At 41.9% G+C, this 16,922-nt stretch overlaps 1 protein-coding gene across 1 annotated transcript; it reads right to left on the bottom strand.

Annotated features, from left to right (window-relative positions):
• Window positions 1–579: 579 nt before the first annotated feature.
• Window positions 580–16,489, bottom strand: LOC134310272 (terminal nucleotidyltransferase 4A-like). The gene is made up of 13 exons (XM_062991820.1): window positions 15,825–16,489; window positions 11,280–11,403; window positions 10,305–10,351; window positions 10,090–10,210; window positions 9,886–9,993; window positions 8,675–8,803; window positions 7,280–7,493; window positions 5,764–5,890; window positions 3,931–4,034; window positions 3,666–3,820; window positions 3,444–3,566; window positions 1,549–1,701; window positions 580–828 (listed from the first exon to the last, which is right to left on the bottom strand). Exons 1-13 carry the CDS (start codon window positions 16,487–16,489, stop codon window positions 679–681), a joined length of 2,220 nt encoding a protein of 739 aa, XP_062847890.1. The 3' UTR covers window positions 580–678.
• Window positions 16,490–16,922: the final 433 nt, after the last annotated feature.

Below are 16,922 nucleotides of genomic sequence, written 5' to 3'. Positions count from 1 at the left end.
TCTTCAATTGCTTTGCCCTCAATTTGTTCATTCTTAATCGTCACTCAAATACAAAGACAGTCAGTAATGATATCTACAAAAAAAAAAATAGGGTCTGATGTACTGTTGGTGAAACCCCATAATCATAGGCTGCTTTGATGTAAGGAACACTTCGGCCCAGAGTTAAGTCACAAACCCAGTGGCTCCATCCAGCTGTGGGAGACATGAATTACAGCTACAGCCACTGAAATCAAAACCCAAAACGATTTAACATTTCAGGACTTCACATAAACATGGCCTTTTGCTGGCTTACATTCACAAAACAAAACACAAATGTAAAGTTTGAAAAATACTAAAACAAATTAAAAAAATAAAAATAGCAAACAATAAAAACACTCATATTGCACGAGTTGTACTAAATACTAAGTACTAAGTACAGCCTGGCTGCCTCAAGAGGGTGGAAAAACATTAGTGTTCGGCACAGACAGAAACCCAAACGTGATTTTTAACCAACTGAAAGTTCACGGGCACCGGACATGACACAAAAAAAAGTGGAGGAAGTGGGGGGAGGAAAACAGAACATAAAGGGAACATGTACATCAGTAAAGGCAGTCACGGACGACACAGAGCCGCAGTTCAGAGTGTGCGTTAGAGTGGTGGCAGCCACCACAGAAGTGCTACCTTTCACTTACAGCAGTTCTATCTGCCGAGGCTAGAAGGCGCCGTTTCCCTCCTTCTGCGACGCCAGGTATTTCGATTGTGCTGTGGCGGGTGGGGCCGAGGTGCTGGCACAGTACCAGGTTCTAAGGTGCCGGGTTCCTTCGGCCCAAACCTTTGACCGTTATGGAACTGAAACAGAAGATAAAGAGAAAGCATGTTTACCGAAAAATAAAGAGAACATGATTCACCACCCCTATAGCAAAATGTGGCTGATCACCATGAGCTTGTGGGACATCCTATTCCAAAACCAAGTGCACTAATATGGAGTTGCCTCCACTTTTCAGGAAAGGCTTTGCACAGGGTCTGAAAAAGTCTGTCCATTTAGGTCAAAGCTTTATCTGTGAAGTCAGGCACTAATGCTGGTTAAAATGGCCTTGCTCACAACCAACATTATTATTCATCCCAAATGTGTTTAATAAGTTTATGGCTCTGTATTGGCTACAGGACTACCTCTACACCACATACATCAAACACTGATTTATGGACCTTCTTGTACACTGGAAACAGTTATGCTGGAACAGCAATGGGCCTTCCCCAAAGTGTTACCACAGTTGGATTTATGTTGTTCATTTTACATAAATAATTTTATACACAAACTTACTAGGTAGGAGGAGTGTCCACATACTTTTGACAGGCTGGTTTAATGGTTTTGATTTGGAGACACCCTAGTAGCCTGCACAGGCCTGTTCCATAATAAATGTCCATGGGTTTGAATCAGGCTGTCCAACAAGCTCATGGTCAGGTGTCCACAAACTTTTGTTAACTGGACTTAAACATGCGTCTTGTAATAGAAAAGCATTTTCCATCACTGCAGGCAACCAGGAAAACGAGTAAGTTAATATGATTTACCTTGGTGTGGTGCTGGGGGACTGGGAGAGTGCTGAGGTAGATGGGTGAGGGCAGCCGGTAGCCACCACTCAGTGGCAAGCACCCGTCTATACAAAGCGTCCTGCCTGGTACTGGTGGGGGAAGTGCCACGTTTAATGGAAGAGGTTTTCTCACCTAAGAGGGAAATAAAAGGGAGAGCAGAATTTAGGGTCAGGGCAAAAATGAAGACGTTAGTGCGGTTGTGTGTGTGTAGAGTTATGTTTTTTATAATAATTACAACGAACCCATGTAACCATATTCCATAAATTTTCAGCAATTTATTTTTTCTGTATTTTTCCCTCCCACCCCCAATGTAGTTGTATCCAATGGGCTTGTTAAGTCTGACGTCACACGTGACGTTCGGACCATTTCCGGGTCCAAACGCAAACAACTATGATATGATAAGATAAGATAAGGCTGAACCTTTTTATATATATTGTAAAAGCAATATTGCACTAATTGTAATTTTCTATGTTTATTGTCATAAATATTTCCTGTTTGGTTAAATAATACTTATTTGAAGTGGAGACTTGGTATTTTAACTATTGATAATTTTTCCTGGTAATCAATGTATGCTGTTATTCATTAGTCCTCTTTGGTTAGCCCTTAAGAAGGCAGAATTGTATTGGCTCTATATACGGAAAATATATATAAAATATACGGAAAGAAAGAGGACGCGGAGCAATAGATTTTTTACCGTAGTTTTGTTTGTTATACGCCAATTGCGAACATATTGAGTTTTTATTTTGTTTTTATAAGAAACTTGGATTAATGGATAAGCCAATTTAAGAAGAATATATATATATATATATATATAGACAAGATGTGCAGTACACTAGTTCATGTCATTATTTAATTTCATGTCAACTCATCAAGAGGTAAGCGGTCATATTTTTAATTCATTACATGAAAACTGACATTTCTGACTCTTTGGTTTTACTTTTAATCAGTATAGCTTATAGCTTATAAAAATAAAAAATCCAGGATATCACATGTAAATTATATGAACATATTACATGTAAATTAAAAACAGCTCGAAACACGTGTAATGAATATACAATTTGACAGTTTACATTAAATTATGAACAAAAATATTACTTCATGATATCTAATTGCAAGAAAAGCGGTAGAAAGACAGTTGGGTAGTTTTTTTCCGACTCGGACACAGCACTGTGGTATATTGAAAATACGAGGGGTCTCAGCCAACTTGGACCCGGATGTGACGTTTCATAAGGTCGACACGTCACGACTTAACAAGCGGATTACCCAGTTGTATCTCTTCTACTGCTGCAGACCCCAACCCTGACCGGCACGTGCAGTAGCCAACAATTTCTTTTCACCTCTCCGAGGCAGGTTCACAGACAGATTAGTATCAGGTACGGAGAGTCACTGCGTGGAGCCTCTCCCAGCTTTTCAATGGGCGCAAGGCACACAGTAACACCTTGGACGGGGCGCCAGTCCATCGCAGGGTAGACACACATACACCCATTCACCTATAGGGCAATTCAGTGTCTCCAATTAACCTGACTGCATGTTTTTGGACTGTGGGTGGAAACAGGAGCTCCTGGAGGAAACCCAAGCAGACAAGGGGAGAACATGCAAACTACACACACAGGACCCAGACCGCCCCACGACCACCAATGACCTTCTTGCTGTGAGGCAACAGTGCTACCCACCGAGCCACCGTACCGTTCAACTAATCAATAATTTAAAAAGTAAAGTATCAATAAAATAGTTGATTTATCATTTTATTGCAGCCATTCATTTTTGCAGTGATATGCCCCCAGGTAGCACAAATTTGCCAGTTTTGACTTGCACTCTGATGTGTTTTTGCTAGAGCTAGAGCAATCTAAACTAATCACGTGATGCCGTCCTACCTGCCCGCTGGGGGATGCCGTTTCAGATGGTCCATTGTGTGGCCTCTGTTGAGCACTTGAAGCAGGGCATGTGGGGACAATTTGAAGCGGGGCCTTGTTTCCACATGGAACAGAGTCAGAATCCTAAAAAGAACAAGCAAGCAAGAAGAAAGATTAGTGGAACTTAACAGCTGAGCATGGTTTGATCTTTAAAAGAGCAAAAAGTTGAGTCTGAAAACGTACAATGTCGCTTCCTGAAAGAGAGGAAACAGACGAGGATGAGGACGACGAGGATGAGGAGAGCTGTTGAGGACTGGACAGGGATATAAGGGAATCGGCACTCTGCGGAGACGTGGAGTCTCTTTGTTGTTCCTCGGCGTCGCCCTCAAACTGGTTGACTGGCTTATTTTCCAGGTCTGTAACATTAATGAATCATTAATCTTTTGGTTTATGAAACAATCAGACAAAAACGTGTCTTTATTCCAGTCTCATTCACACCAGAACTCACTGTAGTGGTTGATTCCGCTGTTATATCGTTCCCCCCATTTCTGGATGATCAATTCTCTGTATTTAATCACTTCCTTGGTGACTTTGATAATCCGACCAAGTGTGCTGAGGGAGCAAGAACAATTAGTCTAATTAGTTAATTTAATTAGTAAAAGTTAATTAGCTTTACTTTATCTTGCCCTGAAGTACGCTTATTTTAAGAAACCAGACATATTTAACCATGCGTCAGCACCTCTGGGCAGCGGAGTCTCCCCCTGCTTCCACTGCTATATAATCGGGGGGGTCACATAGATGCTAGAGTGGCTCTCCATACACTATACAGCTCTGTGTGGGAACCCAACACAGGCAGGTGATTAGAAGCAGTCACAGACTGGACACACATCAGGGGAGCGAGTGGTGACTCCGCTTGATTGGATCAGGTTGTGCAAGCAGCAGTGAATTCACAACTGGGAACTGGGAACTGGAAACGACTAGGTTGGGAAATGTTTATTTATTTATTAGTATTTTAATGTCATGTTTTACACACTTTGGTTACATTCATGACAGAAACAGTAGTTACTCATTACACAAGATTCATGAGTTCAAGTTTAATGTCAAACAGTCATGGACAATTTTGTTAGGGGGCGAGGGGGTCACACAGAAGCTAGAGTGGCTCTCCATACATTATACAGCTCTGTGTGGAAACCCAACACTGGCAGGTGATTAGAAGCAGTCGCAGATTGGACACATGTCAGAGGAGCATGTGGTGACTCCCCTTGATTAGACAGGGGGTTGTGCAAGCTCAACTGGGAACTGGAAACGACTAGGTTGGGAGATATTTATTTATTTATTAGTATTTTAATGTCATGTTTTACACTTTGTTTGACAATAAAATCTTGTGTAATGAGTAGCTACCATTTCTGTCATGAATGTAACCAGTCATGGACAATTTAGTATCTCCAATTAACCTAACTGCATATCTTTGGGCTGTGGGAGGAAACCGGATAACATGCAAACTCCACACAGAAAGGATCCAGACCGCTTCACCTGGGGATCAATCGCAGGACCTTATTGCTGTGAGGTGACACTGCTAACCACCGAGCCACTGTGCTGCCAAAGTCTATTTAGATAATTGAATTAGTTCAGTTTCAATAGCTGTCTTCACTCCACCTTGCCTGAAGCACACTTATTTTAAGAAACCAGACAATAAACTATGTGTCAGCACCTCTGGGTAGCAAGCGTCTCCTTCTGCTCTCACTGCTATATAATTTGGGGGGAGGAAGGGGGGGGGGGGGGCACATAGAGGCTAGAGTGGCTCTCTATACACGATATGGCACTGTGTGGGAACCCAACACTGGCAGGTGATAAGCAGCCGCAAATTGGACACGCATCAAGCTGCAGTGGATTCACAATGGGGAATTGGAACCAACTAGGTTGGAAGATAAAAGGGGAAAATCCAGGGGAAGAAAGTTTCCTGGACATATATTAAACCTGGTTCTAGTCAAACGTCCATTAGCTTCTAGCAAACTAGATTTACCCTCTTCATTGTGCAAGGGTGCAAAACACACTTGAATGTTTAAGTAATGGCAATAATTTTTTTTTTTTTATTATTTATATTCCCTTTACTTTATAAGATGTTGATTAATTAGCTTTTATGTCCATTTATTTAATGAGATAAACATGACCACTTGTTAATCAAACACATTTTTCTTTACTTGGTGTTCACGAATATTTACGAAAATTAGCAAAAATTCTGAAGCTGACAAACAAACAGGTAACAGTTTAGAACAATCTAGGTGTCATTCATGGTAACTGGAAAGTTGCCATGAATAAAGAATCACTGACTGAGACTGACCTTTCCATGTCCTTGTTGGGATAGGAGCGGGCGAGTGGGGAGACGGCATGACTCAGCACAATGTAGGCGTAGTCGAATACCTGCTTCACCTGCAGCGCTCCATACGAACTGCGACCCACGTCGTTACCTATAAAGCACAAGCCGGACTATTCTTAACAAAACTGAGAAGGTCATCCGTTATACTAGTGCAATACGTCAAAGTTAAGATCTGCTTCTTAAAAGTAAACGTCCAAAAGAACGGCTGGCAGGAGGTCCTTAACTGTGAGTAAACAGTAATAAATGCACAGCAATTGTGTTAAAAATGAAAAGAAAAAAAAAAAAAGTCTAAATGTTTCATGTCAGTAAAAAATAAAAAAGGTTGCTGCAACACACCACAGTCAACTGAATTCTGTTCATATTTTTCATAACTGCTGTCAAAATGCACAATAGTGGTGCATATTTTGTTTTTCCTTTTTTATTCCATTGTGCTGCATGCCTATAATTGGCTGTTTAACAGACACAGGTCAAGAGCTGTAGTAAATATTTCCATCAAACATCAGAACCTTGGCATAATTACTGGTGCCAGACAGGCTGGTTTGGGAAACTGGCAGGAACTGTCTCGAATACAGCGCCAAAAAGAGGGAGAAAAATCAAGTAAGCATCAAGTCAGAGGAAAAAAGCCACCATATTGTACAACTGTTAAATTCTGTCATGATTAAGCTCAGAAATTATAAACAGATGGTTCAGTTTGCAGTTATCAGTGCATTAGATTAAACAAACACTATAACCATAATGTCTACATACTTTTGACCGTATATTTATTTATTTGGGTTTTTGCTCCATGTTTAACACATATGGGTCATTTTATGGCCTTCTGACCACATAACATAAATAAAGTACTGATATTTTAGTCACACCCATTGCTTACAGGTATATTAAATTAATTATTTTAATTATATAGGTTTCTTCACACCAAGACCTTTTTTTAAGGTGCTGCCACATTGTTGGAACCTTGTGTCCTGCAGAAAGGGTAATGGACTGGAATGTCTATTGCGGACCTAACTGCACAAGTTTACTGTTGACTTAATGGGCACAAATTCCCACACACACTTCAAAACCTTGTAGTAAGCTTTAACAGGAGGAACAAAGAGAGGTTTGTTATAGCTTACATAGCTGTTATAGCTGTAATTAATGCTCACATGATGCACAGCAAGGTAATGATGTGAGGTAACCATCAGACCCTGAACCATGACACCACCATAACAAGAAAGTACTCAAGTCCATTATAAAACATATAATTTATTCATTTGGGTTTTAACACCATGTTTAACATGTCCTTTAATGGCAAAATGGGTATGGGTATGTTTCTGTCTGTTTATTTTATCCTGTCTTTATACTTTAGCCATAAAAATGAAAATATAAAATGGCCCACGAGGTACAGTAGGTTAAAACTGTTCTTGTGCTGTCTTGTGTAGGAGTTTCTTTTATGGTTTCAGGCATGTGTTATAAAACATATAGAGAGACATTTGTTCCATACCAGGCAGGTTTGGATCCTCGATACACAACGTAGAAGGTCTGTATCCACTGCCTAATGCCTTCATCATTTCCTCCTTGGCCAGGTACGCTCCTCCATTCTTTACCCGGATACCCGTCTTCAGAAAGTTAAAGTGACGTCCATACAGCTCAAAGAACTCGATTAGCAGAATACCCAGGTTAATATTGGTGGCTCTGCAGTCGATCCGGGGGTGGAGCTGAAATACAGAATTTGAACCAATCACCATGGGACAAACTGGGCTTCGCATTAAAATGTGTGTAAACATCAACACCTTTTAATGTTTACATTCCTTTTAATAACACAACAAACCCACTGTTCTTTTCCAGCACTTTCCATGCCTTTAAACTTCACTATTTAAGAAAGGTTACAGGACTGAATCATGGGAAGACACAAAGTTACAGAACAAGATTAGAATTTAAAGCATGCTTCTCTAGTTTCTCAACTCCAGTCCTGCCCTGTAAAGGTTTCCAGCAGCCCCTGCTTTCAACACACCTTATCAAAGACATTAATCAGGTGTACAGGAACTCTAGAGAACTTTAACTCTACAGAACAGAAGGAACTTAAGAACTTGTCCTAATGCAAATCCCAACACGCTCTTCAGTTAATTTCAGAGCTTTAGATTCATGCAAATTTAATAAGTGATGTGCGTCTAGTACCAAACTAAGATGTCGAATAGACAAAAAATTCAGAGAAGCTTGTAATTACAGTAAAGCATGAAGCTATAGTTTGTTTGTTTATTAGGATTTTAATGTCATGTTTTACACTCTTTGGTTACATTCATGACCGGAACGATAGTTACTCATTACACAAGATTCATCAGTTCACAAGGTTATATCGAACACAATCATGGACAATTTAGTATCTCCAATTCACCTCACTTGGATGTCTTTGGACTGTGGGAGAAAATCGGAGCACTCGGAGGAAACCCACATGGAGAACATGCAAACTCCACACAATAACGACCAGGACCCCCCCACCTGGGGATCGAACCCAATAACTTTTTGCTGTGAGGCGATAGTGCTACCCACATAGCCACCGTGCCGCCCTGAAGCTCATAGAAAAGAGAATTTCTGCCAGAAAACGTCTTCAATAAAAATAAACAAATTCCTGACCACACAACACGGAAATGGATGACCGACTCCTGCTCCTCCAACATACAGCACAAAGCAAGTCTAAAATCTCTTACTTTATTTAATTACCAGCTTGAAGGAGGCCATAACTGCCCATATTCGAGCGCCACATGCGTCACAGAAAAGGCAGAAACGCCCACCTCTCCACCCAGACAGCAGAGCCAATCAGGTACAGATCACAGGAAGGCTCATTACATGCAGTATGCTGTTTGTATACTGTGTTACTCATGTCAATGCATTCTTTTACCTGCAGAAAGCTGATGGCCATTAAAATAAGGCAGTAGGAGCTGATGCCTCCGGTAAAAACCTCGTTAAGATCCCTTTGTAACAGGAATTGCTTTAATACAAAGATCAGGTACGGCAGCACTGAGTACTTCTGCAAGAGAGAAAGTCAGAAAGTCAGAAAAGCAGCAAATTCTATTTTAGCAACAACAACAAAAAAGTAATAATAAACCTTCCTTCCTTTTGTAATTTTAATTAACCACCACCAATTTAAAGCAAACTTGTCAACCCACCAAAAAAATAAAAGGTTTGTCACCAACTTCGAATACACAATATAAATGAAAAAAAATCACAGACTAATGATTTAATTTATTTGGGTTTTTACGCCATGTTTAACACAAGTGTAATTTTTTTATATATATATTTAGTTTTTATGCATTTTCTCCCCTTTTTCTCCCTTTTAGCGTGTCCAATTGCGTCATGCTTCCTCGCCATCAATGCCGATCCCCGCTCTGACTGAGGAGAACAAAGCTAACCCACGCCCCCTCCGACATGAGCAGCTGTATATCACCTACACTTTGACGAGTGCAATGTGGATCAGCACTGTGTACGGAGAGACACACCCCGACCGCACTCTTTTCCCGTCTTTGTGCAGGCGCCATCAATCAGCCAGCAGAGGTACCTAACCGGCTTTTTAATATCCCACTCCTATCTGAACAACAGGCCAACTGTTGTTCATGTGGCTGCTCAGCCCAGCCGGCATATTGGTGTATGGTGTATATGGTGTATTTGGTGTATTCTATCAGGATGTGCTTTATTGTTACAGGTTGGGGGTTTTTCTCCTTTTACCAGGTGTTGGTGGGTTATTCTCGTGTGGCCGATTCGGCACCTCGTGTATATGGCTTGATCTATGCGTCGTCCCTGGTGAGTTCTTGGTTTAGCATTGATTTGGGTGTATTATGAGTTTGTTTGTGGTCTGGGCGTTCCATTTACTTTTCCATTTTTCCTTGATGTAGAAATGTATTGAAGGTTTTAAATCTATTAATGGGATTTTGATGTTTGTCATATTTTGTTTTTTCTCTAGCAAGCTGATCCGCTTTTGCATTCCCTGCTATCCCGCTGCGTCCTGGTACCCAGCATAGCTGTATGTCATATTCCAGTTCTCACAGACTAATGAACTGGAGGCAGACAAATCTGAGATGATTGATTAGCTGATTCTGCAGCATAAAATTTTACCTTCAAGTGGTCTTTGATGAAGCGTGCCGCTTTGACACCGGTCTCAACATTAAAACTGATGTCCACCTTCACCCCCGTCTCTCGGTCAGTCAGCTTAATTATAGGAACCTGAGGATGAACAAAAGAAAAATGAACCTTAACACTGAATGAACATAAAATAAATGTGTTAGAGAAGCAATAAATCCTGGTTTTATATTGACAGACCGTTGCTTTGTCCAGTATTTTAATGGAGAAAGGTTCAGCCAGGTTCTGCTGTCTCAGAACCTGCTCGAGCTGTTGAAGGGGAGGATGTTCCCATTTCCCAAACACCACCAGGTCAATGTCGCTGTCAGAGAACATACACGAAATGGATATCTTCAGCCGATTAAACACTAATAGCTTTACAACAGGGAGAAACGATGGAATTACAAACTCCTTACCTGGTTGGGAGATACAGTCCTGTACTAAAGCTGCCAAATATTTGGACCTGAAATGAAAACAAGAATGTTTAACTACAAATGGAAGTGCCAATTCAAGCTGGATCTCAGTACTGTACTAAAACCAGTGTATGCTGAAACGAATGGGATTTTACCCTTTTTTTTATTCATTGGATTTTTTCTGGTGCAGGCACGTGTCAACCCAGTCCATGTACAAACATAAGCTACAAGCTGTCCCAAAAGTGCATGTGTTAGATTCTGGCTCTAGTGGTTATAAGATTAACTACAGCGCTGAATCAAATGTCCCAGTGTAACCAAAAAACACAAGATGAAACTCATGAGACATGGAGTCTGCCAAATTATTTATTATTGAGCAAATATTAGGGTAAATTAAAAGGCTCTTAGAGGCTCTAGACTGAAGGTGGAAGTGGAGAATGATACTATAGGCTACATCTGGGTTTTTCAAACCATGGGTCACAACCCTGATTAGCAGAATACAACCCTGATTACTAGTCCAGTACCTTAACCACTAGGCTTCAATTGCCCTAGAACTGCTTTCTGTTTTGATGTATTGTTTGTGTTGCCTGGTTTAAAAAAAAAGTTTTTAAAACCCTGGGCTACATCAGCCCCTCGGATGAAAATGACTTCTATGTAATACACGCTAATATTTCTTTCGCCCGTCTTCTAGTTCTTTAATTTATTAAAGCACATCTTGAGAAATGAGACGATTGGCTTTGGTTCGAAGCTAGACTGCATGAGTACAACACAGATGGTGAACGTGAACTACACAAACTGTGTATTTATATATTCTTGGTCTTACAATGACAGACTGGCAAGGTTTGTTTGCCATGTTTGCATCTGAGTAAACACTTGGCTGTTTGGGGCATGTTTACATTGACCAAAAGGACAGGTGATAACATGTTAATGTGTGCTAATGCATACAATCGAATGATCCCTCATAGCCACAGTGTTACTCACGTTAGCTGCTGGCCACAGATTCTTGATCACGCTCTCAATACGGTTTACCACATTTCTCCTCATAGCCTCCTCCTCGGGCCGGGGTGACATGAAGGCGTAGAAGTCCACTATTTCTTCATGGAGGCTTAGGGGAGAAAACAGACGGTTGGTATGGAAATTAAGTATAAACACAGAGCATCTATGTCAGGATATTTTTTCTTGTTTTACAGTAAATGACAGTAAAATTCTGGCAGACACAAAAACCTGCAAATGTTCTTAATATTGGAATTAAAAGCATAAATAAGGTGCACTGATTTTGGTATTGAGCATTTACACTGCAGAATTCACTTTATGCCAAGTTCACACTACATGACTTTCCAAGTCGTCAGGTCGCTGTACAGTTCACACTACACAACTGGATCTCTTGTAATCGGGAGTCTTTCAAGTCGGTGTGGCTTTCACACTACACAACTGATCAGCGATAGGGGGATTCACACTACACCATCCATCACCAACTGGAATCGCAGGCGAGCTTCTCTGGTCTCCCAAACAACGTTTGTCACAAAAACAAACGCGAGAAGTGACAAAAGGTTTAATGATATCACGTCCAAAAATGCACGTCAACAAGCAGCGATCAAAGTTTGTGCGCTGATGTGCAGCGTTAAAGCAAAGAGGAAAAATAAATGAATCTGAGTGGATTTGGCAACGTGAACAGCATGGATTGTTCTATAGTGAGTTGGAGGTTAATAATTATTTTTTGGCCGCTCAGGTGGCGCAGCGGTAAAAAGACACGCTGCAACCAGAGCTGGATTCTGAGTACCTCGTATCGAATCCAGCTCTGCCTCCCCGGTTCGAGGCTGGGCAGCTGTATGAGCAACGATTGGCCGGTTGCTCAGTTGGGGGGTGGAACAAAGAACCGGATGTGGGTCTCTCTCTGTCAGAATGCGATTACGACCTCTGCTGGCTGATTGGAGGTGCCTGCACAGAGATGAGGAAGAGTGCCCTTAGGGTGTGTCTCTCCGCATGCAACGCTAGGTGGCGCCAAACTCATCAATGTGCGGGTGGCAAAAATGCATCCGGCTGCTGCCCATGTTTCGGAGGGGATATGGGTTAGCTTCGATCTCCTCGGTCAGAGCAGGGTTCGGCATAGACAGAGAGGAAGCACGATGCAAAAATTGAACAATTGGATGCGCTAAAGGGGGAGAAAAAGGGAAAAATTAAAGAAATATTTTTTGCAAGGCAACGTTGGTGTTTTGTAGAGAACAATAAGGTCAGAAATACTGTAAAACTTGTGTGTGCCGGTGTATTCTGATATAAACTACATTATGCCCCGTCACACCTTTTTACAACTCCTCCCCTGTATTTCCCCTCACACCGTATCTTGTGTTCTCACTGGCTGTTCGACATAGCACTCATTGCCAGTTGTGCGACTCAGATCCAGATATGACAAGCTAGATATCTCTCTTTGACAAGCCACTCGGATCGAGTCGTTGAACAGTTCACATATATAGCGATTGAGAGCCGAGTTTTGATCGCCGAGCAAACACAGAGTTGCTCCCGAGCCGGGAAATCTAGCACCAACCAATCGGCGAGAGAAAATCAGGGCAAAAATCGTGTAGTGTGAACTAGGCATTAGGCGCAGCATACTTTCTAGTGTAAAGGTCATATGTTGGAAAAAACAACACTAATGAAAAGGTAATGAAGGTGTACTACAGCCAAGAATAAGATTCAACACTTTGGGCCCACATTGTAGCTGATCAGCCAATATGTTTAGTGCCTAAAGTTTATTTCACCGTAAATTCTTTTCTAAAGGTTTCCCAAATGTTTTGAGCTACAGAATCTGCAAAATTTGAACACATAAAAAAAAATCATCCATAGGGCAAAACAACGACGCAGCTAAAACAATGGGTGTCACACATCATAATAGCACTAGTTTGATTTTAGCTCTTTGTTGCTATTTATCAAAAGCTTCACATGTTTCAGCGTCTGCTTGGGTTTCCACAAGATACTCCGGTTTCCTTCTACCTCACAAAACCATGCAGAGCCATACTCTGAGCCATGACCTAAATCAAAGTCTCAACACACCTGAGTCAACTTTGGTGATTTCTCTGCTCTAACTTGCCTGTTAATTCCTAATCATGTTACACAACAAAAAATGACCCAAAGCAACAGGACTTCCCCATCAGTTTAGAGAAATTCTTGAGAAACTCGCTCTTTGCCAATTACATCCAAGGCATTTAGCATACAAGTTCATCCAGTGGCAACTTGGCACTGGTAAGGCTTAAATCTGCAACCTACTGATTGCTAGACCAGTACCTTAACCATTGAGCTACTTCTGTATATAATACACTGAGCATTTTGTGGCTACATAGGTGACTTCCCACCAGAACCCTACCTAGTCAATTATTTTGGGTGGAACAGACTTATATTCACACTGATCAGCCATAACATTAAAACCACCTCCTTGTTTCTACTCTCACTGTCCATTTTATCAGCTCCACTTACCATATAGAAGCACTTTGTACTTCTACAATTACTGACTGTAGTCCATCGGTTTCTCTACTTACTTTTTTTAACCTGCTTTCACCCTGTTCTCCAATGGTCAGGACCCCCAAATGACCACTACAGAGCAGGTATTATTTAGGTGGTGGATCATTCTCAGCACTGCAGTGACACTGACATGGTGGTGGTGCGTTAGTGTGTGTTGTGCTGGTATGGGTGAATCAGACACAACAGCGCTGGTGGAGTTTTTAAATACCATGTCCACTCACTGTCCACTCTATTAGACACTCCTACCTAGTTGGTCCACCTTGTAGATGTAAAGACCGAGACGATCGCTCATCTATTGCTGCTGTTTGAGTTGGTCATCTTCTAGACCATCAGCGGTTACAGGACGCTGCCCACGGGGCGCTGTTGGCTGGATATTTTTGGTTGGTGGACTATTCTCAGTCCAGCAGGGACAGTGAGGTGTTTAAAAACTCCATCAGCATTTCTGTGTCTGATCCACTCATACCAGCACAACACACTAACACACCACCACCATGTCAGTGTCACTGCAGTGCTGAGAATCATCCACCACCCAAACAATGCCTGCTCTGTAGTGGTCCTAGGAGTCCTGACCATTGAAGAACAGCATGAACTAACAAAGAAGGCAGAGGAAAAGATGGACTACAGTCAGTAGTTGTAGCACTACTAAGTGCTTCTATATGGTAAGTGGAGCTGATAAAATTAACACTGCATGCCAACTACTGCCCCTTTTGAAACTGTATGGTGACAACTGAGGCAGTCAGACTGTGTGACGTTCTAATTGAGCTTAAATGTAAATCTGGATGTCCAATGTTTAAAAATAAATAAATAATTAGTTTACATAACAGTTGTATACAGATGTTTAACAGACCTCAGCAGCAACACCTAAAACAGTGAAGAATTCTACATATCCATTAAGGGTCTGTTGTGTGGCCACCCACATTCCTGCTGTATGAGACACCACTTTCACAAACCAAATTTTGTAAATATGGAGTCAAATTCCACACTGATGCAGCTGACCTTCTGACCAATGCCATAGCTTTGGATTTACAGGAAAGATTTAAGGTAATATCCATCCAAAACTTATTTGATTTAAAGTAAGTTATTTAAAGTAATAGAAAACTACTAAATTAAACTGACACTCTCTCTATTTCCTCAGTTGCTCCCAATAGTGGTCGCCGGCGGATCGTGATCCGCATTATTGATTTGGCACAGTTTTTACACCGGACGCCCGTCTTGACACAACCCTCCCTATTTATCCGGGCTTGGGACCGGGACTACAATGCACTGGTTTATGAATCCTAGCAGCTAGATACCTATAGGACAATTCAGTGCCTTCAATTAGCCTGGCTGCATGTTTATGGACTGTGGGAGGAAACCAGAGCTCCAAAATAGAGTGCCCTCTATGTGATCTTTTCAGCTATAACAGCCTATATAGCTTTACACAAGACTTGGATGTCTGTGGGAATGCCTGCCCATACAATCAAAAAAGCATTTGTACAGCTGGGCACTGATGATGGTCAAGAAAACCTCAAGTGATGTTCAAGTTCATTCCAAAACTGTTCAGTGGGGCTGATGTCAGGGCTATGTGCAGACCACTGGAGTTCTTTAAACCAAGCTTTTGGTTTAAAGATGTCTTTATAGACCTTGCTTTGTGCACAGGGGTTCAGTCATGCTGGAACAGGAAATGATCTTACCTAAACTGTTGTTGCAGTATGTGAGAAGCGTACACTTTTCTTGATTTTTACATTTTTTACATTTTTTTCAGCATTTAGCAGACGCTTTTATCCTAAGCGACTTACAGTACTGTGACAGTAAACAGTTTAAGCAACTGAGGTTTAAGGGCCTTGCTCAAGGGCCCAACAGTGGCAACCTGGCAGTGGTGAGGCTTGAACCGGCAACCTTCTGATTACTGGACCAGTAACCTTGACCACTAGGCTACAACTGGCCAGATTTATTACACCTATTAGCAGTTGTTGTGACTGGAACACAATAATTCAATTTGTTCTAATAAAACATGGATTTTTACCATCACCTTACCCATTAATGCCTGGACTGTATCTCCTGGTCCTCCAAGGCGTCCCAGCACAGAAGTGGTTACCATTAGAGTTGGACAGAAGGTAGTTGATGCCATATGTACTGGCCTTGTTTTCATTCTTCTTCCTAGCTGGATGATGGTGATCTATAGGAACTGGGGGAATGTGTTGGGACTGGTGTCGTTGGTTATGATGGTGATGAGGTAGATGAGCCTGAAGATGCAAATGCTGCTGCTGCTGATGCAGATAGTTATTGAGGTTGTGCAGCTGCTCAGTGAAGCTTAAATAAAATCTGCTGGGATGGGGGTGCTGGGAGCTTGTACTGTTACAGGTGTCCGATTTGGGACTGTCCGTATCCGAGTCCACCGGGGAAGATGGAGACAGGGAGCCATTTTTGGGAGAAGCACCAGGCTTGGCAGGTCCAGTGGCAGGGTTAGCCAGGACAGGCAGGTTGCATGGAGCAAACGGGGAAGGAGGAAATCTGGCAGATACCTGGATGGGATGAGGGCTGATGCTCATGCAGCTTGAGGAGTTCGTCTTGACCAGACCAGGCGCCATGGCCAGGTTCATGCGGGGGTTCTGCGAGTTCGAGGTCTCCCAGATGTGCATCCATAAAGCGTTTGCGGGTCCTTTTTGCTCGGGCTGGATCCAAGCCACCCTCGGGTCCATTTAAACCTAAACGCTCCAAAAACCAACCGGTTACCAAATAAAAGCCTCACGCACGACAAGATGCATTCGAGAGGAGAAACTTACGTGACTCGGCTGAAGTTAAAACTCCCCGGTAGGTGTGCAAACTGCGCGGACGTCCGGTAAGACTTCAACCGAGAAGCAGCTTCGCTCCTCCGGCTTTACAATGTGGCGCAGTGTGCCTGTGCAAAGACTCACCTGCGCATGCGTGTTGCGATTTATAAAACCAGAAGCGCGCATGCGTGTGAATTTAAAAATTGGGGTCGCATCCGAAAGCGACTTATGTTTACTTGATAGTGCACTAGGTATAAAGTGACTTAGGGGTTAGTCACCAAGGTAAAAAGGACCGAAGGATAAATACATAACATACACAAGTTAATTCATTAATCACGAAACACAGATGCATTTTTTTATT

The sequence above is a fragment of the Trichomycterus rosablanca genome, chromosome 3 (genome assembly GCF_030014385.1).
Source record: "Trichomycterus rosablanca isolate fTriRos1 chromosome 3, fTriRos1.hap1, whole genome shotgun sequence".
In the NCBI taxonomy this organism is placed as follows: Eukaryota; Metazoa; Chordata; class Actinopteri; order Siluriformes; family Trichomycteridae; genus Trichomycterus; species Trichomycterus rosablanca.
This window is presented reverse-complemented; position numbering and strand designations above follow the sequence as displayed.

Bases quoted from the DNA above. Each gene is read 5' to 3' on its own strand.
- LOC134310272 (XM_062991820.1), bottom strand. From the start codon at position 16,489: ATGGACCCGAGGGTGGCTTGGATCCAGCCCGAGCAAAAAGGACCCGCA. The intron at 7,494-8,674 runs GTAAAAGAATGC...TCTGTATTTCAG, and splicing joins TGGCCATCAGCTTTCTGCAG to CTCCACCCCCGGATCGACTG. The intron at 5,891-7,279 runs GTATGGAACAAA...TGTGCTTTATAG, and splicing joins CGAGGATCCAAACCTGCCTG to GTAACGACGTGGGTCGCAGT.